This window comes from Nipponia nippon, unplaced genomic scaffold (assembly GCF_047370975.1).
Source record: "Nipponia nippon isolate SJK-2023a ecotype South Korea unplaced genomic scaffold, ASM4737097v1 scaffold_2, whole genome shotgun sequence".
Lineage (NCBI taxonomy): Eukaryota > Metazoa > Chordata > Aves > Pelecaniformes > Threskiornithidae > Nipponia > Nipponia nippon.
In genome coordinates, this window is record NW_028262336.1 from 59867519 (window position 1) to 59893882 (window position 26364).

The following is a 26364-nucleotide window of genomic DNA, read 5'->3' on the forward strand; positions in this document are numbered from 1 at the left end:
AATGAGATCACCCTCAGAAGTCAGTCCAAAATTTCAAAACAGCGCAAGTGCTTAAGAAAAGATTGAACGCTTCTGGCTTATGATTGTGGAAGGCTACGTCAAGATGATATTTATTCATAAAACGATACTGCCACGGTTTGAGCCTTGCCATATATCCCTTTTCAGCTTAGCTCCCTGTAAAATGAAACATCAGTAAAAGTGGGTTAGTCCACTTCAAAACACTGCTTTGAAGTTCTGAGGAGAAAACCAGCACAGTACAACAGCACATAATTCATTTCAAGTGCAGTATCCCTGCTTCTCCCATCTGCAGTCCCACCCCACTTCCTGCCCGACCCCCATTTTTTTTTTACCGATTTCCAGTGATGACCGGCAGCATGTCAGTAGATGTATTTGATGTGGCCTGAGTAACTTTAAAGGTTACATTCCTCAAGTCCATGATTCCCAAACTCATGTCCTCCAGCATTGCCAGCTCCTCACCTAAATCAAGGAAGAAAAAGTGAATCATAATCATTGCTTGTTACACACAACTTCCCTTTATCAATTTGATGACGACTGTAGGTCGAAGAAATTTACAGTTGTTAGCTAATTAAGTACTCCAGATATAATTTGGTTCTGCATTTCAGTTTTCAAAATCATTTTGTAGCTGGGCTGCAGATTGTCCCAAACACTCATGTTCTGCTGCAGCCAATTTAAAGCAGAATTTGCTGACTCAACAGCTAATACCACCCACTTGCCCTGTGCCTTTACCATAAGTGCTCAGCAGGCTCTCAAACTGTGCCAGCAAGCCAATGGTGTAGAGCTGTCTTAGAAATCCATCATCATGCAGGCAGTTCCTCAGCTTGATAATGAAACCACAAATGAGAGCTGTCAGCTGTTGGAGAGAAAACAGACAAGAGTGAAATGATTCAAGACAAAAAAGGCTCTTCAGCCCCAAACAGAAACAATATCACATATAAGGGGTATCATAAATCTGTCTGACTGGTGTTCTTTTCCCTTAAATGTCATTCTTGTTTTCCTTGCAGCTGAAGAGAGACAACCACCAACAAAAAAACAAAGCATTCATAAAATTAGATTTAGGGCACACTGCCTTCGTCTTGCAAGCTTTCCCAAAATGGGACTGCTGTTGATCTCGCATCTGTTTGTTTTCTGGACACAATCACTTGTATTAGGGCCTACAACTTATGAATTACAAAAGAGTCTTCTTGGAGAATTGTTTTTGTTACAGATGTAAAAGCAACACAGCTAGTTCCAGGCCATGAATTTTTAGAGTATAAATCAACGATTTTTTTTTTAAAATGACATTTTAAGAAAGCTTAAAAATGCAATACCTCTTTGCGTTATGCAAAGATTCAAACTTTAGCATTACGAGATATTCAGGACAAGGTCCTGAAGACCTAGTACTAAGACCTAAAATTAGTACTAGTCTTAATTCACTCTGTCAACAAAGGAATTTCCCAAGTGATTGCCATATGCTATGTACACAGGTGTATGACTTTGTTACAGAATTAAACAAAAGGGAATAAAGTTCTATTTATGATGGGTAAACATATTCAAAGCATTGAGTTTAAAAAATTATCTGCAATATGAAGTGGGTTTTACATAGAAAATTCCCTTAATTTATCTCTATGAGATATTACATTTTGGGACAACAGCCCTACCAAACAATGTCCAAGAGATAAGCTGTTTGAAATAAATGAACGAGAGACTGATTTCATGGGGAAGCAGACACACTACAGAAGTGTAGCAGGCAGAAGAAATGTGGAAGTTTTTTAGTGCAGACACCTGCTTGTCAGTGGCTGACACAAGAGACCCCAGCAGGCTCAGAAACAGAACTTCTAGGAAAAAACCTCCAAAACAGCACTCATTTCTCTCCCCATAGCTGGACTTCTCTCCTTAGGTACTGCAGGTCCCGTTGGTTTTCTCGATGCAGAAAACAACAAAAGGTAACCGAGGGAGTACACTTTCTGCTCATGGTTGTTTTTTTCTCCTGCTTTCACATCTTACTTCTGGTTTTAGTTAGGTGGCATTGGAAGGCAAAGGTTGTTTTTGTAGACAGCAGTATATTTTCACTGGTTCTGGATTTTTTTTTTTAAATAGTGAATTTATATCCAAGGGGACACTTAAGTTATATATTGTCAAATGCGTGTAAGTGACCAGTAAGCACAGAATAGCACAGCCTGTGAGACAAAATCACGCTGTTAAACCCAAGAGTAGAACAGATCTGAAAAATTCTGAAAACAGTCATCTTTCATATTTCATATAAAGCTGACCACATGTCAAAGTGCAATCAAATCATGCATATTTGCTTGCTTACGGTTTGGCAGAAGACAACATCCCTGCGATACTGAAGGCTCAGGCAGAGCCCTATTGTCGGGGCACTGTCCTGCATTAATAAAAAGACCATGGCTTTCTTTGCCTTGTCACTCATCATGGCTACGCAGTCTGTGAGTGTTGTCAGCAAGGGATAGAGAGCTTCGCTCCATTCACCTGGTTAAAAGAAAAAAATTAGCAGCACTGTAAGTACTTTATTTGAAACAAACAAACATGCATTAAGAAGAAACTTCCTGTTGCAAGTCAAAGTTGTTGATAATTCACATTTAGGGCTTGTTTTATTTTGGTTGGCTGGTTACTCCCTGCTTGTTATTAATGAAGTAAGATTACAGAGTGCTTATCGCACGAGGAAAATACGGAGAATTTTACTCTGTAAGGCTGTTATGACTTTCCTGATCATGTAATAGCTCCCGGATTTGTGCCCACAGAACAGGCTATACAATAGCTGATTTGGAAAGTATAACAGAAAGATAAGTAAGTATATGCACAAGTGTATATACTTACATATAAAGGTTCAAACACACCCTTTCACAGTGCATATATGGACAGACAGTATGGAGTCCATCGTATAACACAAATAGCGAACACCTGCTTAGCCATTTCTGTCAATGAGATTTCTCCCAAGCATCTTGCCTTTGAATCTTTTGTGGACTCACAGGTGTATCATTCAACTGCCTCACCATCTTATTGATCCTCGTTGCACCTCAGTGAGGTAAGACGATGCTTATCTCCCATTTGCAGCATCGGAATAATAAGACAGAGAGGTGAAAAATTCATGTAGGTATTCTTTTAAGTGTCCTCTGTCTGCTGAGTGGCTTTGAAGGCTTAGAGCTAGCTAGCAAGAAATACTAAGTGCAGTGATTTAGATGGGAGTTAGCCAGATCCTTGGAAGTAGTTCGGAGCTTGACTTCCACTGAAATACATGAGATATGTCCCAGAGGGACTCTGTTCAAGGTCCTACATAGGAAGCACAGAAGTGAAACTGGGTTACCAAAATCCTATTTCAGTACCCCAAACATTGTGCCTTCCTTCTCCCTAAGACATGCTCTGCCTTAAAATGCCCCACAAGCTCAGTTTCTTTTCTTTCCTTCTTTCATCTTTTGTCTTAATCAACCACTGGTTTTAGAAACCCACTTCCATGACTGTATGAAAAATTATTCAGGTGCTACACCAAAATCCATTCCCTCTGCAATATAAAAAGAAAACAGAACAGTGCTTTGGTTTTGCCCTCCTTAATGTACGGCTGAAACAGAAGAACACTTCCCTTTTTAAAAGGGAAGGACAATGTGTTTTATTTTTAAAAAGCACCGGAGCTCACGAACAGAACACACACAGCCCCCAGCCCAGCTGGCTGTAGGAACAAGGCAATGTACAGATCAGAACCTGCATGAATGGGGCACTTCAAGCCCCTGAAAGGCAGTTGTTTGGGATTTTGACTCAAAGGCAGGACTAAGAGCTAGCAATAATAAATGTTTCTTTGATAACCAGCCAAAGAGGGGAACTTTGGAAATCTGCTAACAGAAACATAACTGACAAGATTAACAGAACTATCCTTTTTGCTTTTGTTCTATGCGGTAGATAGATAAGCTAATAAACTACACAAAGGGGAAGTTGTTTGGCTCTGTTCCATTGCCATAAAAAAGGCAGAAAACATCAAAAGAACAGGCAAGGAATTACAGCTTGTCTTTTATATCCTATTAAGTATTTTCTCTCAAAATAAATCAGCTGCCATAACATGGCCCCATGAACACTTAAAAAGCAAAACAGAGATGATACTAACAGTGTTTCTCTTACTGCATTTAAGAGCTTTTCTATAAGCAAATGAGAATGACAAAAAGAACTGAAAAGATCTTCCAGCACATCATCATCATCACCTCATTGCCTGGATATACACAGATGTATACAGTTAATAACTCTGTGGAGCTTTAAAATTGTAGTGTGTCTGGCAGCACTTCATTTGAAAGATGTGTTTATCTGTGGTAATCACAAAGTGCACTGGTGGTATACCAGCCCCCCTGAAGATAAAGCAATTGTTAGATTTTTTTTTTTCTCCCAACACTCACATGCAATGCAGTGGCTCATCCAGGGTAATGAGCAAAAATCCTCTGTGCTGTGTATTCTTTCGGTTTAAAATTTTGGCCATGAAAAAACAAACCCTTGTCAGTCTGCAAAATGGTAGTTGCTATTAACAGTAAACAGGAACAAAAGTAATCGCACTCCAACGCTCAAATCAGATTGGAACATTTCACTGGCAGCACTGAAATAAATGTGAAAGGACCCTAAGTGTTCAGCTTTTGCCTGGATTTTCCTGTCCTTCTGTTTTCCCCTCATTAATTTCCCTAACAGAACTTTATTACTGAAAGTATATTTTCTATCAAATCGATCAATGGCACCTTCCAACACCATGATTGGTGTTGGATTGGATCGGCACCAATTCTAATGTGAAATCTACTCCAAGATCTGCTTTTATGTTCTGTGAGATGACCAGAACTTTTTAAAACTATTAGACTCCACTGGGCAGATCCATAGGTAGGATGATTTGGCGTGGGGCCTGAAACAACGGAGATGCCACAAGCTGTTACAGATTTACAACAGCCGGAGACCTAGTCCAAGTGAGCTGTTGGCATGTCTGGACACAAATCCTGCTTTTTAATCTGAGGTTTCTCGTTCATGTTAAAAGTTATTCTGTCTAAAAACTGGCATTGTACAAACCGGCAGGATGCCTGTCATTTGCTTTAGGCACTTTGTATTGTACAAGAAGACACAAATCCTGCAGTCTCCACTCAGTCAGCTACAACTCAGTGTTGGCTGGTAAATAAGGGCCAGACTTGGCCCCATAAGTCTTTGCTATTTTTCTTATGACTGCTGCTGACCAAAGTCATGCTTTAATGTACACTTTGAAATGTAGCATTTTGGGGAGAGAGAGAGAGAGAGAGAGAGAGAGAGATGCTGGGAAGGCCTATGAGTTCACATAGTGGACCTTCTCTCACTATATACTACTGACTATTTTATTTTAAAAAAAAGTCTTGTTAAGAGAACCTAATACATAAAGTCTGTATAAATCAAGGATGTTAATGACAGGTGGGAAAAGTTTTTGCTTTTTTCCCCCTTGGAGTCTCTCTTCTCCAGAGCAATAAAAACATTATTAAAATAACTGTCCTCCAGAGCCTTGAAAAGATACTTTTAGTCTTTTCATATTAAAAAAAACCATAGCATCCATAAATCAAAGTACTGGCCACCTGCAGTTGCCCTTGGGTTAGGTCAGGGTTGCAAGGACTCATCATCTCTAAAAAAGAGAATTATTAAATAAGTGGTAGTTGCTTAGCCCTGATTCAGTAAAGTATAATCAGCAACCCACTTAAGCACACAGCCACATCACATTTGCCTTCAGAGAGAAGCAGGCATTAAGTGCTTCACTACACTGCAGCTTCAGCCACTTAAGTTTAAGATGCAGTTTTGGGTATATCTGGGTACCCAGCTGGGGTAACCTGACTGCTTTTAATTACTCCCATCTTAAAAAATAAATAAATAGCATTCATTTATGCACCACATTCATATTCTGCAAAACCTAAAGAGATGTTCAAAGAATTAAAAACTTGTTAAGTCTTTTATTCATTAAAACTACTTTCTTAGTGATAGAAGGAAATGGGGTGTACAGCTGAGAAGAACATTAATATACTTTGTGAAGATGAAAATCATACCTGCACTGGGGCTTTATTTCCCATTGGTTTCACTAAACTGAGGAGCCCATGCTGTAACAGTTCAAAGACTGAACCTTCACTGAACTCAGATTAAACTGCTCTCAAATGGGGGAAATTACAGCCATCTAGCTGGGAAAGAGTGGTATTACAGAGGCATATTATTCAGACCTTGTAAATGCGACACCAGTGTGCGGAACTACAAGGAGAGAGGAAAGGTGGCTAACAGTGGGATGAAAGTCTCCTAACTTTGGTATTCTGTAACATTAGACTTGCAGTGCCCAACACCGCTTGGTGCGCACCCCCAACACGGAGATTCTCCGTCAGCCTTGTTGACTGCTCCATGTTCTGCTCAAGTTCTCATTCAGAAAGGCCAGCTCAACAGCACGTATGAAAGGGCATGTCTGAAAAGTCTGAAATGTTGGACTCCCACAGACTTCAATGACATTTGGAACAGGCCTCAAATCATTCTCACCCACAACAGTTTGCTAAAACACATCAACTGGACAAACCAAAGAGACCATGAGCAAGTGCTCTCCCATTCCTGGACACGAGAAGTTACCAAATACCCCTTGCACTATTATTTAGGAAAATAATAACTTCTCAATATGCTTAGGTAAGTCATGTGATATTGCAGAGCATTACCATTTGAAAATGGTCCACTTTAACAGCAAGGCACTTGTTCAGTTGTTAATTATGAACCAAACCCTGCAATTTTCAGAAGAAGCAGAAGCCATGAATGCACATACCTGGGCCAGATTCTTCCGGAGCGGGGCTGCAATCTGCACAGAAATGGAGGGGCAACATGCATGATTAAGGAGCAGCAACACAGTCTAAACATAAGCAACTCAAATGCTCAATGCCAGGGTTCTCAAACACTTTCACCGAGAGAAGAGGAGCTCAGCAGAGATACTCCTTTGCCTGCGGGCACCGAGGGCATGGGCTGTCTCCGCCACTCCATTGTTTCTGATCAGAGGAACACCTGGATGGGGACTTGGAGGAAAGCCAGTACCCGCTAGCTCGGGGGCTCTCTGTGGATTACCAGCAAGCACACTGTCAATCCCCAGCGATCCACAGGGCACAATTTGAGAACCACTGGTTTAGTGCAATTACAGAATAAGCTGGCAGTAAGGCTGCTAAACAGAATAGCAAAAGACTAGCAGTAAGTTCAATGCACTTAACAGAAAATGACGTTAAGGCACCTACAACGCAAGAGTAATAAAGAAACAGTACTTTGCTATCTTAGACAAATTTCTGTTACACAATTTCTGAGATAGTTAACACAAGCATTAGATTGTATATTCAGGGCTGAAACCTCACCGGTGAAGCCTGTGAGTGTTTCACGCTCACTTCAGTGGGAGAAACAAGCTGTCAGATGAAAATACACTACAGTGCAATGCAAACAGTAAAAAGATAATATACACCCTGTTATAGCAAGTCTTGTATTAATGAAGAGTAGTTTATTAAGCTAACAGGATTTAAACTTCTGTTGTTTATATCTAGATTCACTAGTCAATGAATTACGAATTTGAAAATAACAACAGAAAATATCAAATTCAGTTGTATGCATTAGGACAATCAGCTGAGCTAGACAATCCAAGATAAAAACCTCTCAGTAAATTAAAAATCATTGTGTTCATTAAAGAAGCTGTATGCCCCCATGCAATTTTAGTAATGAATACCTACGCCTATAACAAAAATAAATTTTAAAATAAATTCTTAAGTCTCCCTTCTACTATTTCAGGCAGTATTTTCTTTCACAAACATTCATTTCTAGAGAAATCCTCTAAAGTCCTTCAATAACATTCTGCTGTCTTTCTCTTACCAATTCTGGAACTATCTTCATTTGCTGATTTTTACATTGCTTTAAAAAAAAAGTTCTGGCTGCTCTCTGCTCAGTGTCACTTACTCAAAACTCAGAATTACTACTAGAAAAAGTGTTAGTTCTTTGAATACATGACAAGGAAAAACTTTAAAATGTTGTGATTCTGAACTTAGAGACAGGACCTTCTTTGTCCCTCAATTATTCCCATGATCAGTTGTGGACTGTGACAGTGAAAGGGAATTAACAGGCCAGGTTTGGTGTGGAGTCAAGGAAAGTAACTCAATGGGAAAATTCCCATTGACTTCAGTAAGACCATTTTTTTCATAGTATTGAACCTGTTCCTCCGTCAACAATACTGACCGTTAATTAGGAACTACAGCCGATGAGAATGTGATCAAGTACTCAGCTTGCCCTGGCTTACAATAAACTTCCCAAGTGCAATTGCTCATTAAGACCTACGAACAATGTTTGCACCAGATACCTAAGAAACAGGATTCCCTCTCCAGGATTTTTAACTTAAATTCACCCAACATTGGTTGACAGTCAGACTTCAGACCTAGTCCTTACACTTAGGTAGCACTGGGAAACAGCAGCAAGCCCCTCAGCTTTAAAGTTTGCGACACTTCTTGGTTTAATGTTTCTGACCCAGGTTCTGCAGATTAAATGAAAAGATATTTTTCCTATTTTGGAGGAACAGCAGGGAAACTCTTGGCACAAACAAACCCTTTGGTAGGTAAGTGCAGCTAATTCCACTTTTATATGGCATAAGTGTCAAGATCCAGAGTAGCTTTAAAAGATTGACTGAAAATGAAAGAAAATTATTGTTCTAAGATGCTTTCAGCATTGAATTGTCTTGGGAAAAGCTTCTGATATCACCCACCACAGATTTTTCCTATTCTTTTTAATATTAAAAATCCACAACTTTTAATCATTGATATGAAGGTGTTTTGAAGTTTACTGATAAAACTTTCATGTAAATACATATAAAACTTCATGTAAACTATCTAGCAAATAAAAACATTTAAAGGTATCAAACTGGTAGAAGAAACTTAGTCAAAGGTTAATAGAGAACACATTCTGAAACAAGAACCAACTCTCCTATTCCTTTATAATACACAAAAAAGTCAGTCTAACCTAGAAAAACATGGTCATTTAAGATACTAAGCAAATGGTATGTAACATGTACAGAGCTAGACAAAAATATACTAACATGTATTTTAACTTCCTTCTTGCTTTCTTTTTCTTAAGGTACTGCCTTCCACTGCAACATTAACAATGGGATGGACATGAAGTCACAGACACACGTAAGGGACAAAGGGCCATCAAATGATAAGACAGAACAGGAAAAAGGAAATGAAATCACAAATCAATCTTTCTAGAGCTTAACTTGGCACACCTGCTCTATTAAGTGGCCAAATCATAGTGACCACATATAAAGAATGTGAGAATAAGTCAAATAAGTACATATGTAAATGAAATCATTCTGAAATTTAATGTACAGCTGCAAAACTGTCAACCTAAATTGATAACGGTATCTTTTATTCACATGCTCATGGCATTATGCTGGATTCAATCCAGCACCCACTTTATCTCAAATTTTGACAGGATTTATTCCACTGAGAGCTTGCACTGCCCATTCCTACCTTCCAGCTACAAGAAGTCTAACTAATTGAGTGCCTCAGCACCACAGCTTTTGACAACTTGGGTTGAAATTTGCTTTAAACTCCAGTAGGTTCATCCAAGTTCAGCTCAGTCTAAGAGGACTGCTTGGCTCCCCTCCTATGCTTTGGCAGCCCAGCTGGGACCATTAGTACTGCAGTAGTGCCTGCACTTCTCTCATGTTTTATCTTTTATAGAGGTTCACTGTAATAAGCTTTGATTGCTGCAAAGAAGCTGAAGCCTACAGGAAAGCTACCAGAGGTGGTGTCTGACATATGCTAACCCAAACAGCTGTTTTACCAGCTTAAAACACCCACCGTGAAAACCAAATGCCACCGTCATCAATGGATCTGGCAATGATTTCAGTGGGATCAGGATTTCAAAATACGCCATGGGCTTCGCAGCTCCCGGTATATCACCAGCCCTTTCTGCCTGACGTCAGTGCTTAACACCACCACTGAACTAAAAACACATGGAAGGATGTAACGGAGGCTTAGGAATGATGCCAGCGCACAGGAAGAGAGCAGCAGTGAGAAGCAGTGTCTGGCATACGCACTTGTCTTTCTGAGAGAATGGCATGCACAAGATGGTGTGGATGAAGGTGGTGGTGAGGATGATGAAGGTGGTGAGGATGATGAGGTCTCATTTAAATCTTCTGGATTTATCCAGTAGGCACGAGTGTCCCGATTACCTTTCTTACTAGTACAGCTGATGTCGCACTGGAAAACATCTTCACAGCTGTCACTTTGCAAACGCTCCTTCTGGAGAAGTTTGTCCACTCTTTGTATAATACACTCCAGACTTTTGTCAACATTCAACCAAACTTTCTCCTTAAAAGAAAACATTTATTTCTCAATTTAGAAAGAAAAGAGACATTGGGTAACAAATCCCTTGGCAATATATTTCCTCCTGTGATTCTAGTCACAATTCCTCTGCAAAGTTTCCTCTGGGCTATCATGTTTACATTTGTGCACACACAAGTTCTGGATATATAAATAATGGATGCCAACAATATGTAGTGACATGACTTGTGTGGTAAACTGCAAAGCTACTTTCTAAGTAAATTTGCTGAACAATTTTAAGTGCCTCTTCCTGCACTATTATTCCAATTTCCAGTTGGCACTATTGTTTATTCTTGAAACTCATGTTTGACATAATAATTGTATACAATCACACATCTTTTTTCCTATATAACTCAGTGAATAACAGATAAAATTACTGTATTGTATTACTATCTAAATAACTGAATTGGTTTTATTCATATGTCATCACTGTAAGTTTGACTATAAGTCAAAGTATATCAAAACAATTAAAACTAGCAAGGATCCATTTCCAAAATTAATTGGATCTCATTTCAAAATTGATATTTCACAATATTAATAATTGTTTTAATTACTCGTGACTATTTTTGAGATTTAATTAACTTCTGCTTATATTACACAATGACAGGATTTACACAGCCCAATTCTCATTTCAATTGGCAGCGTGGTAAGGAAAACCATTTAAATACTTTGTACAAACAGTTTTAAAATGCTGTTCGTAATCAAAACGGAGATAGACAGCAAGTTCTAAATATTTAGATGAGAATAAAAACCAGGAAGGCTGAATTGTATAGCTAACATATGCAAAATATGCTTTAGTTTGGAGAAGTGTAAAAGCCCTTTGTAGTACAGTCAGTTTTTTTACTTTAAAAGCTATTTACTTTCCCTTGGAACTGACTTCAGAAAAGCCATGCAGCTACTGTAACAAATTCTGCTGTTTAGAAGACCCAGAAATATTTATTAAGGCCTGTTTGTATCCCCATGCCAAGGAGTAACTGAGCATAGGACAGAGGCAACCTCTTTGCTAGTCGACCAATACTTCCAAAATACTCATCCTATGCGTATCTGGTGAGCAGTTACAGAGCTTATAAACAAAAGAACACAGCAAACAAAAACTAGAAAGAAGAAAATATTCATCACTCCACTAAGCAAACGTACCCATTCCTCTTCATGCCAATCCACCTGCAGCGAAGATCGGCTATTTCTTCCTGTCCATCTGGCCACAAGTGTATCTTGATCATTCCTCAGCATCACTTGCTCCCCTTCTCCAGAGGTTGGAGATGCTTTTGAAGCTATATAGTCTGGCCTTGCAGCATTCAGTCCATGTATTGAATTTGCCAACAGCTTACAGTCACATACTGTGACAAGTTGCCGGGTCTAAAAAGCAATAACCCCCCCACATTTTAAGAAGTTTTCATTATTCCGTACACGATTTATACTATATTCTTTCACGGAAAGAAAAAAGAACTAGTATTCTGTAAAAGAAACTAACCGTTGTTTAGGAGCGTCTAAGGTGCCTTTAAAATCGTTTTACAGAATGGCCTTAAAAAGCAACATAGGATACCAAAACACAACGGTACATTTCCAAAGTCTGTACTACTATATTAGCCTTGCAATTGTTGAAAATTTCACTAATAAACGTGCAATTCACCTTTATTTACACTTCACTTTCCATGTGATGAAAGCTTAGAACAACATGCAGACATTTTTATACCCCACACAATAGTTGCCACGCCAGAGAGACCATGCTTAACCTCCACCATCCTGTCCAAAATTATAACAAGACTTAAGAGGAGGGCTGAGGATATAACCCACTAATCAATGCAACTTGTTCCCTGTCTTATTTAGTGGTGTTGTATTAAAGGATTTCTGTAAGTTATGTGAGTATGAAAAGTGTTTGGCCTGCCTGCCTGCTAAAAAAAGAAAACAACAAACAAGCTCTTACTATGTTATATATACACACGTTGTTCAGCTGTAGAAAATCCCACACATCAGTTATACACACTGTACTCATTTAGAGTGAATATTATACATTTATTAATACATTTACATGGGATCACATTATTTTTTGCACTCTACAAAGCTGTATGCATATCCCCTCCACTGGGACAATTTATGGCAAGCTAATTGGCCATTATTGCCATTTACAACCTTCAGATCTGCTTCAGGGACAGAAGAGGTCAGTGAAACTGTATTTGGCTTTTTGTCCCTGTAAATAAGATTGTGTTCAGCTGTGGGTCCAGTCTGGTTTCTGTTAGCACCCATCAAGAAATAACTGATTCACATCACTGTAAGTCAAGCAAAGGCTGTGTCACCATTATCCCTTATTTCACCAGTGGAAAAATACAGAATTGTTTCATTTACTTAAGTTTTGCCCAGTTGCTGCTGCTTGACAGATGACTCAGAGGAACATTAATAAAAACAAGTGGATTTGGAGAAAAGAGTATAAAAGAAACTGAAGAATTCTGGCGTATGATGAATGAACAGAGGGAACCAGAGGACATTGCTCTCCATTGCACTCTCAAGAGGAGGTGAAGGCAAGAATGTGAAAAGTAGGAGACAACCTAAATAAAAAGCAGCAAATTCTAAAGGCTGATCTGATTTTGCTTTTTCTTTACAACTGTACACATTACAATACACTGCTGAACAAAGTAAAATAGATGTTTCAAGAAAACCTACTAAAGATAGAGACAGAGAAAAAAAAATACACTGTGCTTCAGTGTGGAAACGTATTACTCTCCTACCTTGTCTGCTAGGATGGCAAGTGTTCTTTCAAGGCCATTAGCTGATCTATCCTTGGCAGCTCTGGAGAGCCTTTCTGCATAGTAACTGACTTGTGTTTTCAGGGTGTTGATTTGTGCAATAATTTCCTTTGCTCTAACAATGTCCTGTGGGATGTATATTATAGACTGGGAACTTGTTGAAGTGCTGAAAAAGAAAGACTGATTTTAGGGGTAAAATTGATCTAGAGGTACACACATTACAGTGGCATGCTGGGGAATTAATGGCAGACAACAAAAATTTACCTAAGCTAGCAATCAACAGTGAAAGGCCAGTGGGCAATTGCACAGCAGGAACATGATCCTAGAGCCTTCTCTGCCTTTACTGAAAGCATTCAGATGCAGATTTACTAATCCCTTATGCCAAGGGGCTGCGGGCAGAGCTTGTATACCAGAGGGATAGTTTTGCTGAGGAGAACGTGGGTGACAGATTTTGCCATCAGATACAGAACCACTGTTTGCAGAGACAGCTTGCCCCATTCTCCCTCTCCTTACCACACAGACACTTCACTTAGGCCTGGTTTACAAACCTGTTTTATTACATAGCTACTAGCACCACGAAAAGAAAATCTGCACTCCTTCTGACACAGAAATGCCACCCAGATCCATAATACAAACACTGTGCTATTAACAAAAAATCCTTCTGCTAGTATATCCTTTCCTCTATTGCAGGCCTGCTTCAAGTTACACCAGCAAAAGCAATCTTATGATATATAAAAACCAAAGTATATCTCCAGACTAGCTTCTGTTAGCACACACTTACTATACTAAACTAGGGACATGATACAACTCTCCCTATAATAAACTCAGCTGTAACAACATAAAGCAATACCAAATTTTGGCCTTTTCCAAATAGTAAGGGAAACGAACTATACCAATAAAACATATCTTTATATTGGGATATTGCAGCTCCACTAGGACTGCTTACTTGGCAGTGGAGGAGAATAGCTTATGTCCTCTAAGTCTAGATGTCTACACAAGTTGCTCACCCAGTCCAAGACAGATGCTTGGACTCCCTCTGTAACTGCTGGAGAGAGAACAGCACTTCTGAAGGGTGATTTAATCCTGCCTGAGAAGAACTGTTCACAAAAGCTGCCTTTTAGCTTAGAAAATTACTTTATGCTGAAGTTGTGCTCTTAGTTAACTATTTGGAACCAACCCACCACTACTCCCTTTGCCAGGCAATATGCTGTTTTTTTTTTCCTCCCAGTAGGAAAGCTATACAAAGATCAGGCCTTTACATGAGGTCCAGCTGTGACAAGTGTGATGCCCGTTCATGACATGGCATCAAGCATGAGGTGACACCAATTGTATATTATCTTAATTTTATTCATTTTTTCCAGTCATGAATGGCTTCAGCATAGTAACAGCACAAAAGAACCCACTGTTTGCATCAATCTCGGCACTGCCTGATGGGGACAGCCATGCTGAGAAACTACACAGAGCCGAGTGTCTTCTCCAGGCACAGTTACCTTAGATCACGACTTCTGAGGAGTGTGAATTCCTCTGCTACCCCTAGAGCAATGCTATTAATTTCTGCAGCATGTCTGTGAGGTAGAACAGGAGGGTTGTGTGGGGCATGCTTTAAAGTCACTGCCACAAATACCAGTTCTTGTCCCTTAACTGATATTAAGGCAAGGGGGGAACTTAATCCCAGTATCTGTCTGAGCTCCATTACAAGAAAAGGTGGGGGATTTGTTTTCAAAGGGTATAATGCAGAAGTGATTCTTGAAAGAGTTTCCTTATTTGTGTCCCTCTGGTCACCCACCTGAGTGGAGCAGAGAACAACCACTCACCAGTACTGCTATGCCAAACAGCAAATTAATCTCAGCTTTTAGGACTTTCCCTGTACAGGATTTGTGCTCTCTATTGACCAGTGATCTTAGCGACAATTCCTCTGAGCAATTTCTTTCCACGACAGTGTGGTTAACATGCATAAAGACGTATTTGGCAGGAAAGGCCATGCAGCATATTGAGATCTGATTTAGAATTATTACTTTTTTAATCACAAACATTTTCTGGGATGATCAGGGGGGAAAAATTCATGGTGTAAAGTTCACATGTATTTACTTTCCAACCTGCAATTGCTTTTTCAAATGAACAGCTCTCCTTGTGCTATATCAGAAAACCGTAACACAGCCTTAAACTCTCAGTGAATTAGGGGTTCAACCTTTAATATGAGTAATTTAGAGCAGAACTTCTGCGCTGTTGAACCATCAAGAAATGCTTCCTTTTCATAGCACTGAACACCGTAACATGAACAAAAAATAAACAAAAGTTAAGTGAAGTTTAAGTGAAGACATGGGTTACAAAAATATAAATCATGTCCACTCTATCGCCATAAAGATTTAAAAATATGTAGAGTTATCTTAATTATCTTCCACCTCTGGCAGAATGTTTCTCTCTCCAGGCAGTTTTCACTGGAAATCACAGAGTAAAAGATACAAAATTCTTGTGTTCTGATCTTCAGTTTTCTAACTTCTTATGATCAAAGAGAGCCAGGAAGCTAGCTGTTCATTATAAACCAACATTGCAGATGAAATGAAATTCATTCACACATCATGTTCTACAAAGCAGCTACAATTACTCAGAGCACAATTAGGGATGCCATGACGCATGACATTAAAAGCCCTGCACACTTTAAAACACACCAGATCTTTGCCAAAGAAAAGAAAGAAAAGAAAAATAAAACAACCCAAAGAACATAAACCCTCTCTACAGAACTCTCAGAAACAGAAAACTCACCAACACTCCTCATAACTGCTAAAAAAAACAAAAAACCAAAATAAAATTAGCAGATTGTTAGCAAATACCAAAAGCAGAAAACAAAACAAAGGATGTCTGGGGAAATAACTTATTTGAGTCATCTTTTCAACGAGGCAGGTACACAATGATTAAACTTGTAAGCAAAAAAACACAGATTGCCAGATGCCCACGTGTTGTTCTGGGGAAATGTTGTGGACGCACCAAGCACAGTTTTGCCAATGAAAGGAGAAAGAACTGAACAATATCTATACAACAGTGAAACTGAGGAGATGGATCTCAGTTCTACTATACTGGCTTTTACGATAACATAGAAGTACTTGAAAGGAAAGTTATTCTTCAAATGTTGAACCTGCAGTTTTCATGGACTCAGAAAGAACCGTTCTGTAAAGCTCAGAGGAAAAGTACTGGAGAGAAATTAAGCTCAGCTTAATTATTGGATGGGGTGAAACAAACCAAAACCAAAAGACACAGGAACTTAGATACTGCAGGAGTGAGGCCCACTTCAGTAGCTAAGCTGACAGAAGGAGGTTACTTCAGAAAGCAATAGTGGTATCAGAAGAACAGGAAGGGTGAGCCTAGCATACAAGTGTTTCTAGGTTTACCGTTTCCTCTAGTCCCATCCTAGCACACTCTGTATGTCAGGAGTAATTACACCAGGCATATTTTCACACCAATCTTTTTATCAGTACGTATCTGACTGAGGTTCATAGGATGCTGCTATTCACTTCTCCACTGCCAAAACTAATCCTGCAGTTGGCAGAGCCTGGTTCCCATGTCACTCTCTCCTCCCATCAGCTCCGAATCATACAAAACCTTTCTTTGGAAGGGCATTATCAAGGTCTTCTTTTCCCTGGCTACAATGATTCCTTGTCCTGCTGCTCTCATTGTTCCTTAAATTCTTCATACTGCAGCAAAAGTAATGCAGACCCAGACAGCATTATCTCTTCCTTGGGAGCTGGAGTGGGTGCAGGTCTCTCCCTCTTGCATATGTGACCTTCCCAATTTCTGCCCTTTCCTCTAGTACATGTGGTTGCACTTCTAGAGAGGTTACTAGACAGTCCCTGAAGCCAGGACTGTGGAGGTCAAGTATCCTGCCTGTAGAGCAGAGTGAGGCCAGACTCAGAAGCCTAATCTGTGCATAAACCTTGAGGCAGTACAGAAAAGGCGCCAGTAATAGTCCCAGAACTAAACCCAAGTTGTCAACAAGGAATTTGCCTATCAGTGACAGCTGTTCTGTACTAAAGAGAGCTGAGCAACAGCACCTTGAAGCTATGAGAGGGGTGAAAGTCTCCTGAAAATAATGGGCTGAAAGCATGATGTAGTGCAGCTGAGGAGGTTCTACAGACAAATTTTCTAATCCACAATTAGGAAGAACCCAAACCCAACACATTAAATAGCTAAAGTAAATGAGCCAACAAGTATTCAGGAAAATGAAAGATTTCACTAAAAAGACTATTAGAAAGGGTCCCTCAGTAAACAAACAAATATGGTAATATCAAGGGGAAACTGTTTTCCTTCTCCTTCTTTGGAAAAAAAACATGGACTCATCTTCACATTGTATAGTAGAACTATTGAATGAAGTGCAACAAAACCAGAGAATGGAATGATTTTCCAAATCACTGAGCATGGACTAGGAGGAAAAGGCACAATAACAGCTGACAACAACACTTCTACTTACTGTTTCTTTGCCTCTTCAAATTTATGCAGCTTTTTCCGCAAGCCACCCGATTTAAAGCCTTGACAATGAGCTGCTGGTGCTCCTATGGTGACTATGTCGTAGTTCTGATCTGGGATGGACAAAAAGGACTTACAAATGAAAGCTTGTCATCTTTACTGTGGACAAACAATTGTGGAAATTCAACTACTCTGAAATTTTGTAAAACTTTCTGCCAGTGTTTTGAAGGACATGGAAGACTGAATTGTTTGAGACACCCTGGAAATCCATCAAGTACTTTTGAGGTGAAAGAACCATACTTGAATGCAAGTCCTCTGTTTCTTAATCTAGAAGACTGACAGTGAAAAAGAAGCCTTGAACATTGGTCTTTACACAAAACCTGCCATTACTGGAATCTCTCACATGGACAGGATACATGGGACAAGTGTGTGTCCATAGTTAGTAGGAATTACTGTTAAATGAAGGGAAAGCGTAGGTTATTTATGAAGAAACAAGCTTGATGTGAACAAACTGGTGTCATTTTGCGTAACTGTACATGATGGTTCCAGAGAAAAAGTGCACGAGCTTAACAACAAACAACAGACAGAACCTTTGCTATTCTGCTACAATCCAAAATGAGTGGAAGGGACACAGCAGGTTAGTCCAACATATTCCTTAGTACAAAGGCTGACTTGTGCCACCTAGGGTACAGTTAACTCCAGAACCTAGTTTTGCCACCTGTAGAATAGCGATAATTATACTTGCACCTCTTCTTTTGCAATGAGATTTGGAATCCAAGGACAGAAGGGGCTACAAAAATGCCAAGTAGCACTAGTACTACAGAGCAGTAGTTTATAGAAACTTGGCTATATGGTTGAGGATGGAAATCAAAAAATGGAGAGAAAAGTAACAGAATAAGGTGAAGAAAGAGAAAAAGAAACAAATACCTGATCCTCCATCATCCTGGACTCTCATTCTCTGTATATGTAAATTTGTAGGAACAAATTCCAATTTTTTATCAGCTTTCAAGCTACTGGCTTTAAATGAAGGACCTGAGAAATACAGGAGAAAAGTAAGCATAAAAACCCTCTGCTTCTGCTTATGCTAAAATATTGAAGGAATTTCATTCATTATTTGCTACATGCTGAAAGTAAAACAGAGAAAAAAAAGATATACCTTTCTGTTACCATTCATAATTGTTCTCTGTTTTCAGGGTAAAATAAGAGGATGAATAAAGCAGAGAAATATTCTCAGATCATTAGCAAACTCACAATAAATGTTAATAAAGAAAAGAAATCTAAACCCAGTATTTTTTACTCATCAAACTAAAACATTCTGGGTTCCCAGTTTCGGAGAAGTACTAACAATCACGGTTGAGAAGTATCACATTGTTACGAAAAAGAAATCACCTTTATACTGGTGCAGGTCAGTTAGATTTTCCTGGTAAGTTAAAATAATTGTTTGGTACTGAGTAACTATTTGTCGACGAAGGCTTTCCCAACAAGGAGACAGTTCTCCCAATTCCTCTAGTTCACAAACCCTAGGGAAAAAGAAAAAAAAAAAAAAAAAAGAAAAGAGAGAGGTGTTTAGCTCCATTGTCCACTTGACCAAGAACGAGTTTCACATTTTATCAGCGTAGCACTATCCTCAGCTGACACATTCTCAATTCACTCTGGTCTAACCTAGTCACCAGACTGGGAATGCTTCCAAACATACATCCCACAGCACAGCTGTTGAGCAGTTCTGCAAGGTACATAGGTTCCTCACAGGCAGAATACACCATGTTCCCCCCAGGAGCGTCAGGTGTTGGTCAAAACCAAAGCTTCCCACCTTTCTGCAGGAGCTTCCAAAGTATGTGATGATTTGCAAATGACAGGCACTGTCATCATCTCATGCGACTTGGGACAATGAGGACCTTTTTAGGCTACTCTGGTGAACTTTGGTGGCTCTCAAATTAAATCAGAACTGTGACACAGCTTAGGTGGGAGATTAGCACCTATCTGACATTAGGTACAAGGAGTATCTGCGCTGGCCAGGTATCTACACAACAGTTTTCAAGGCCAGGCAGGGAAGGTCTAAGAAGCGGGAGCATTAATAAGGGTTTGGAGAGACAAAAGATGAGCCAACAAAACCTTCATCGGAGATTTTGGATTGTAGGCACTCAAGTTTCACTGTAGGTGGAATAAAGGACGACTGGGTACCCCTAGATATGAACAGGAAAACCCCTGGCTTTCCCATTGCACCCTGACTGCTAGATTTTCCATCACACATGGCAATCCTGTGTTACATACTGTTCCCCGACAGTGGTGCTGAGAAAATATGCAGTGTATTTCATGTCATGCTTGTATTACTGTCTTCTTGGATTAAGATATTATTAAGAATAAAGGAAGAAGGGAAAAAGTAAACCAGTCAACACCAGACATAATTCAACAGCACGTTACCCCAGAAAAGGTCGAACAATCATCTGTCAAAAGGATCAGCAGTTCTTTTTGCAGTTCTCTCAATATCCTTAATCCATAGTTTTAATCAATTGTCTGTATATAATTTAAGATAGCATTTCACAGAACAATTTCCATTCCATAGTATTTAGGATATTATCAAAAGGAAGCAAATTTCCAAGAAAAACACCAGACTGATTTGCCAATAGGCAACAGTGTAAACTATATTTATCAGGACTTGGAAAAAGACACTTCCAGTTTCATCTTGTAAACTGCTTCTGCATAAGATGCTATTATGACCACCTTGTCAAGCTCCCTGCTCAAAACAAGCCGTGCATTTGAGCCTAGGTCTTTCTGAAGTAAATTCACAGCTTAACACTTCAAGTTTACTTGTTTGTCCCATAGGGCTAAGATAGCAGGGGATGTGCACACGATAAATAATTAGCAGTTAAAATATGCCCCCCATTAGATGTTTCCTTTCAAAGAGCTCTGGCCCAGAAGGGCTCTATGTAAGAGACAGCATTTGTGATTATCCAAGGACATTTTAAAAGTCACCAAGATGTTAAGACAGAAGCAGCTGTGCTTGTGTAGCTGTTCGGCATTCCTCTGGGCTGCAGCACAAAGAATGGAGAAAAGAGTGCCTGGCCATATCTGAGAGATCCTATGAATACAAAGTGTGATTGTGCTATTTCCCACACTGTAACAAAACAGGGCACTAATTCAAAATGAACATGACAGTAACCCACCTTAAAGAAAAATAATCATTTATTAGAAATATAAAAGCACTGACAGAAAAGAATTCTGCATGTCATTGAGGGTCACCTCAACTGAACAGAGAGAATGGAGTCTTTCTCGCTAATTACACAAAAGTCATATTTACCTTTGAGCCACACAATTCAGAGCATACAAAGTTGTATTAGCAATCACCTGGGCTGTTATTAACCCGCAACTGTATACAATATGCATCCATCAATCTCTATATGATTTTAGCAAGAGCCTCTGAGCAGTCACATTTCATGGCTAACACTTTAAGAAACTTCACTGCCCACAGAGTCTTACAGGAAGCCACATCTTTTTTCCCCATTCACCCTAAATTCTCCTCTTATTATCTTCAAGTCTTTAAACTACATCCACCACAGATGGCACCTTATAGGTAAGCCTGCCAACTCTTTACAAGATTATGGCTGTACCTCATAATGAATAGGTGCTTTTAAACATACTGTGAGGAAAGCTGTAGAGAACCAAATATATAAAATAAACCATGAATAACACATGTCTAAATGTGTAATGGCATATCCCAAGCCCCCTCCATCAAGGTTGTAGCAGGACAACTATGCAAGATACAGCATTCATTCTCTAGAATCTAAAATCTGACTACTCTTACTAAGTGCACGTCACTAGAAAAACAAAACTCAACAGCAGAAAAAAAAAATCTATGTGAACTTTGGAAACTCAAACAGTCATGTCATGCATTAGTTTTTCCATACATTACAAAAATTCACTGCCTTCTTGTGAGAATTTATCATTTTTGCAAAATACTATTTTCATACTTGAAAACACCATAGACTAATTCTGCCTGCTTCCATGGATTAACACATGATTTTCTTTCACAATATCCCAAAGGAATAGGATATTGAGAGCCCTAGGTAGTTTTACTATTAATTAAGGTCAGACTTAATTGGGCCTCTAGGAGTGCATTCAAACACAACGAAAATAAAACCCCAGTACTCAGAAATACAGCTAAAATTCTTTTACCATCCCCAACCTTGGCTTTTATAAAGAATACACAAACCATTATGTTTGCAAACCACAGCCTACAAATGTAGGGAAGTAAAAGACATAAATGGGTATGTTGCCTGGAAGAGAGTTAATTGCTTCAAGAAGCAGCAAATTCGGAATAAACCTACAAAATGCTTAAGAGATTTCCTTCTCTCTCCCACCTCCTAAAATGAGAAAAAGTCATTACTGTCCTACAGTGCCTCATTTTACTTGCTTTTATTCTGTTTGCTTTCCATTCAAAACTAACCTTCTGACTCTCAAAGCCATCTCTTAACTCACTGAGAGGAGTCAGTGCTCCTGTCATCTATCTTTGCTTTGCTTTCATAGCACAGAAGTCAACTGACTTTTTCAAAGTTCACCTTCAAAGTGGTTCTGATTTTTCTTCTCTGTCTGCTACTCTAATTACTCATTCCTCCTCAGCTGGTTTCTGTGCTGCTTCTGTTCTTTTCTCAAAATTCTCAGCAGCTGGAGTTACTACTTTTTCATTTATGCTGTGTCATCTATCCAGACTTCCCCCTACCTATGAAACATTGAGATACGTTTTATTTGTAACTCAAATTCATTTTTCTCTTCATATTAAAAATAAACTATGTTTAAAAAAACAAAGTGTATTCAAGTATATAAATGATTATATATACATAAAAACATAACGTATTCTACCGTGCTGGTCCTAATACAGTCACATGACTATGGAATAATATATTCTGGGCCTTACCAATACTGTTTTGAGAGGAACAGATAACCCATAAATGCAGATAACTGCAGTATGATCCTAAGTGTTAACTCCGCCAACAATTCTCTCCCATCATAACCTCTGTATGTTCACGTTACCATACACTCAAGCCCAAACTCTATACTCTGACATGAAATCTCATTCACTGTAACTGTACAGTCAGCAAGTTGCTGCTTTTACTACTTTTTCCTCAGTGCCTCCGTGCATTAACACGGATAACTCAATAACTCAATGACAGCCCTGTCATTGCTGTATTACTGCACATGCAAACCAGTCCAAACTCACCTTGCTGCATCTTCTTCTAGAAGAAGCTTCACAAATTGCCTGGGGATGTGCAGCGAGAGGACACTCTCAGCCATCTGCTCCAAGATTCTCAAGTGGTTTCCATCAGTGGTTGGGAAGCGATACATTCGGCAAATGGCGCCACCAAACACTGAAGAATTAAAATAATGTTATTTTAGCATAGTGTTTGAGTTAAAAGTGTACAAATTCTCTCCTTTTTTAAAGTAAATGGCTTTGATTCACTAACGTGCTACAACACACTGCCGTAAAGATCTGGTTCAACCAGGCATCAGTCTAGCTTTTCCAAGCATGGTCATTCTGCAATGACCATTCTTCCAGAGTTTGCAGGCAAAGCCTCCAAATGATTTAAAACACTGGTAAGGAAATAAAATATATATTCAACTTTTGAACAACTTTTTTTTTTTTTTTTTACGTACTGTGCATTTTCCTCTCATGCAATAATTTGCTGGAAAATCTTTCTTCAAGAAATTTTTTTAAAGCCACTGCTTTCCTCTGTCCCTCCCCTCACCCGCCAGTGATTGCTTTGGAATAGACTAGCAAATTGCATGGAAAATTTTACACTATAGTCAACTTAATGATTAAAGTTTGCTTCTGCTGTTTTTACTATACAAATGATAAAAGAAAATACGCAGATGATAAAATAATTTATTCTTCTACGACCCTCAGAGGGCTGCTCAATCAGCAGCCTGTTCCTATTCGAATGAAACATCTGCTTAGATGCCCTGGGGCCACAGGCAGACAGCAAAAGATTAGCTTTTACTGATGCCTAAAGCTTACTTGTTACAGCCCACAGCAGCTTACCAGATTTCAGTAGTGCATCTTTCCGTAATGAAGCATATTTGGATCTGATTCCTAAAGATTCTGTTAAACTTTCATCAACTGGCAACACGGTCTAAACAAAAACAAAAATCCCAAATAGTAAAGAATAAAACTTCAGTGCAACATGCAGTGATGACCCAATTATATAGGCTTGAAAAGAATATTCAACACAACATGTTTAAAATAAATATTTCAAATATGTTTACTGTGGACAAAAAATACTGCGGGCTGAAATAATAAATCCACTTAAACCATCTAATCTAAGCATTCCTATTTACTTCTACTGCACAGTTCAAAATGCTGTGAAAATTTTTATCCAGCCCTTCAACTACTTTATGTTAGCACAGCTCCAGAGCTGTTAACGGTACCGCATCAATATGTGCCAACTACAGGTCTGGCTGGATACAAAGTGATGCTAATCCACATTGTGACTGTGATAGACAGATATGAGTGCAATTATCACCAGGATATTCAGAACACAGGGTTTACAGAATTAGATATATGTCTAGGCTGAGAAAGAGCTACAAATATCTGCTCTCAAACAAATATTTGGGGATCACAAAAAAAGAATAATAATCCAGTATTCAAGTAACCTGTTCAGTTTTATTAAAGTCTTTTAAGGTATTTCTTTTTAAAAAATTGCCTGTGAAAATTCTGGAAATTGCCTGAGCATCCCCATCACAGCTTTGCTTGATGCCACCTTCCAATTCACAGGTGTGCAATACCACATCTTTGTGAAACTGGTTATCAGTGCGCCAACGTACAGTACCGCAAGCCTATTCTGATGAAAGGCACGAGGGCTTGAAGCTAAAGCTTAATCACTGTAAACTAAAATTTTCCCCAAGACTTTTAACAAACATTAGCACCGAGAGCTCTGCAAAAACACAAAACTGCTTCATCACCATTAGGCTGCTTTCTACAGTATTTTGAAATTGTAAAGCACTACTAAATACCATGATGGACAGGAAAGGTGACAGCAGATCTCAAATTATCTTCAATACTACCAATCAGTCTGTATCTTTCTGAAGCTGATACAATGCTCATACTCACCCTTCCATTAATTGTATCGGGTGACCTTGTCACTGGAGGCCTTTGGTCAGTTTTTTCCTCCATTTGCCATCCAATAACTGTAATGTTACCTACACGGTCACTTTCAGCCGACCTGCAACAAACACTCTGCGTTGAGATTTTTTTGGAGGTGGACCTGTTTATCAACAAGGGAACACTTATAAAAGGCTATTAATCTTCAAACTTAATGAATATTTTAAATAGGAAGCTTTTCAACTTCATTTTCCATATTTTTATAATGTGTTATTCCAACAGGAAAACGCTCCCTTCTTTCTGCAAGGATGCTGTACAGACCTCCTAATTGAAGGCAACCTAAAGCCACGCATATGTTTCAATACTTCTGTAAAACCAGGAGTTCAGATTTTATAATTAGCCTGTTGTAGGCAAAAGCAGCTTAAATTGTGAACATTAACAGGGAGCAGATAACTGGATGTACATGCACACGTGTGTGTGTGTGCCTGTGCGTGCGAATGTCTGAAACCAAACTTTTTAACTCTCAATCAGAAGCCTGCTACTTGCTAGCTGCAACTGGTACAGTTGCAACTGGTAAATTTTGATAATACGTGGACTGAACAGAAGTAGCACGTCCCAAATCTTCCACTGAATAGAGAAATCAGTCAAGGCCACCAGTTAGGAGGCTGATCACATCTTGTGCTTCTGCAGATAGACTATTTAGATTGAGAAAACTGGGAGCCTGACATTCCAGAAAGAAAACCTGATGCTAAAAAGAAGGATCCTATAAAGAAGTGGTCTAGGGAAGAAGAAGGTGAAGATTCTCAATGGAGAAAAGATCCCTGAGGTGGAGGAAGATCCTGGAGATCAGGGAGTTGCGTGGAAACAAATGCCGGAGATCCCCAGGGACCTGGCCACTGTCAGCCGAGGAGCTGCACAGCACAAACTGACACAACTTTCTGTCCCCTTCCCAGACCAGCAGCCATCTCCCTGCTGGGGAGGGAAGCTGAGACCATATGAACACATGACTGAGAGGGGAGTGAGTCAGAGAATCAAGTGGGGTAAAACCTCTAATCTTGTTTTTTTAATACACACCAGTACCCAGATCTACCACGGCTGTCGTTTATTCTGCCTCACCCATGACACAGTAATTTTGGCAGAGACTTTAGGCTATTATTTTAAGATAGATTCTAAATGGTATTTTAAGATTGTTGTTTACATGTAAAAATATGCTGGGACAGCTAAGACAATAAAAAAGTCTCTGGAACAGACAATACTGGGGACGCAAAAGAAATAAGAACACAAGATGACTACAAGAAAAAGTTTAAGTATACAAGTCATGCAGCTTGTTTATAGACATTGCTCAGCATCCAGCTTATACATCTGAGGGGTAACGTGACAATGAGAAGACATGCATGTATTCACACGCTTTGCTCTGATAATCAGAATACGCTTGATATCAAAACAAGAGAGTTTAATAAAGTCCATTTTCAACTTAGTCATGAAAGAATAAACCTAACAGAATAACCATGTCTAACACAACCATGAAACTCCTGCCATCACATTCCTCCTCTTATTCATCTCCCTCAAAACACCTTCATCTTCACACCTATGGTAAATTAGACTATTTTACCCACCATCGTTGTCATACTTCTGGTGTCTTTTCTGACTCATTTCCCTCATCTGCTCCCCCTGTTAAATCATGTCAATTTTTTGTTTACAATACATTGTGGAAAAG

At 39.1% G+C, this 26364-nt stretch overlaps 1 protein-coding gene across 18 annotated transcripts in view; it reads right to left on the reverse strand.

The window, feature by feature from the left end:
• The window catches only part of INPP4A (inositol polyphosphate-4-phosphatase type I A), a 131212-nt gene that overhangs the window by 19221 nt on the left and 85627 nt on the right, over window positions 1-26364 (reverse strand). For 10 of the 18 annotated variants that reach the window (XM_087757840.1, XM_087757847.1, XM_087757846.1 and 7 more), the window contains 14 exons: window positions 24657-24810; window positions 23589-23679; window positions 22770-22917; window positions 18944-19074; window positions 18482-18586; window positions 17559-17667; window positions 15860-15877; window positions 13079-13262; window positions 11493-11711; window positions 10070-10343; window positions 6779-6811; window positions 2315-2487; window positions 748-871; window positions 351-477 (listed from right to left, as the gene is read on the reverse strand). In XM_087757840.1, coding sequence (XP_087613966.1) covers window positions 351-477; window positions 748-871; window positions 2315-2487; window positions 6779-6811; window positions 10070-10343; window positions 11493-11711; window positions 13079-13262; window positions 15860-15877; window positions 17559-17667; window positions 18482-18586; window positions 18944-19074; window positions 22770-22917; window positions 23589-23679; window positions 24657-24810 — 1890 coding nt within the window. The remainder of the gene's footprint in view (window positions 1-350; window positions 478-747; window positions 872-2314; window positions 2488-6778; window positions 6812-10069; window positions 10344-11492; window positions 11712-13078; window positions 13263-15859; window positions 15878-17558; window positions 17668-18481; window positions 18587-18943; window positions 19075-22769; window positions 22918-23588; window positions 23680-24656; window positions 24811-26364) is intronic. The other 8 variants (XM_087757856.1, XM_087757852.1, XM_087757854.1 and 5 more) reach the window with 8 other exon arrangements.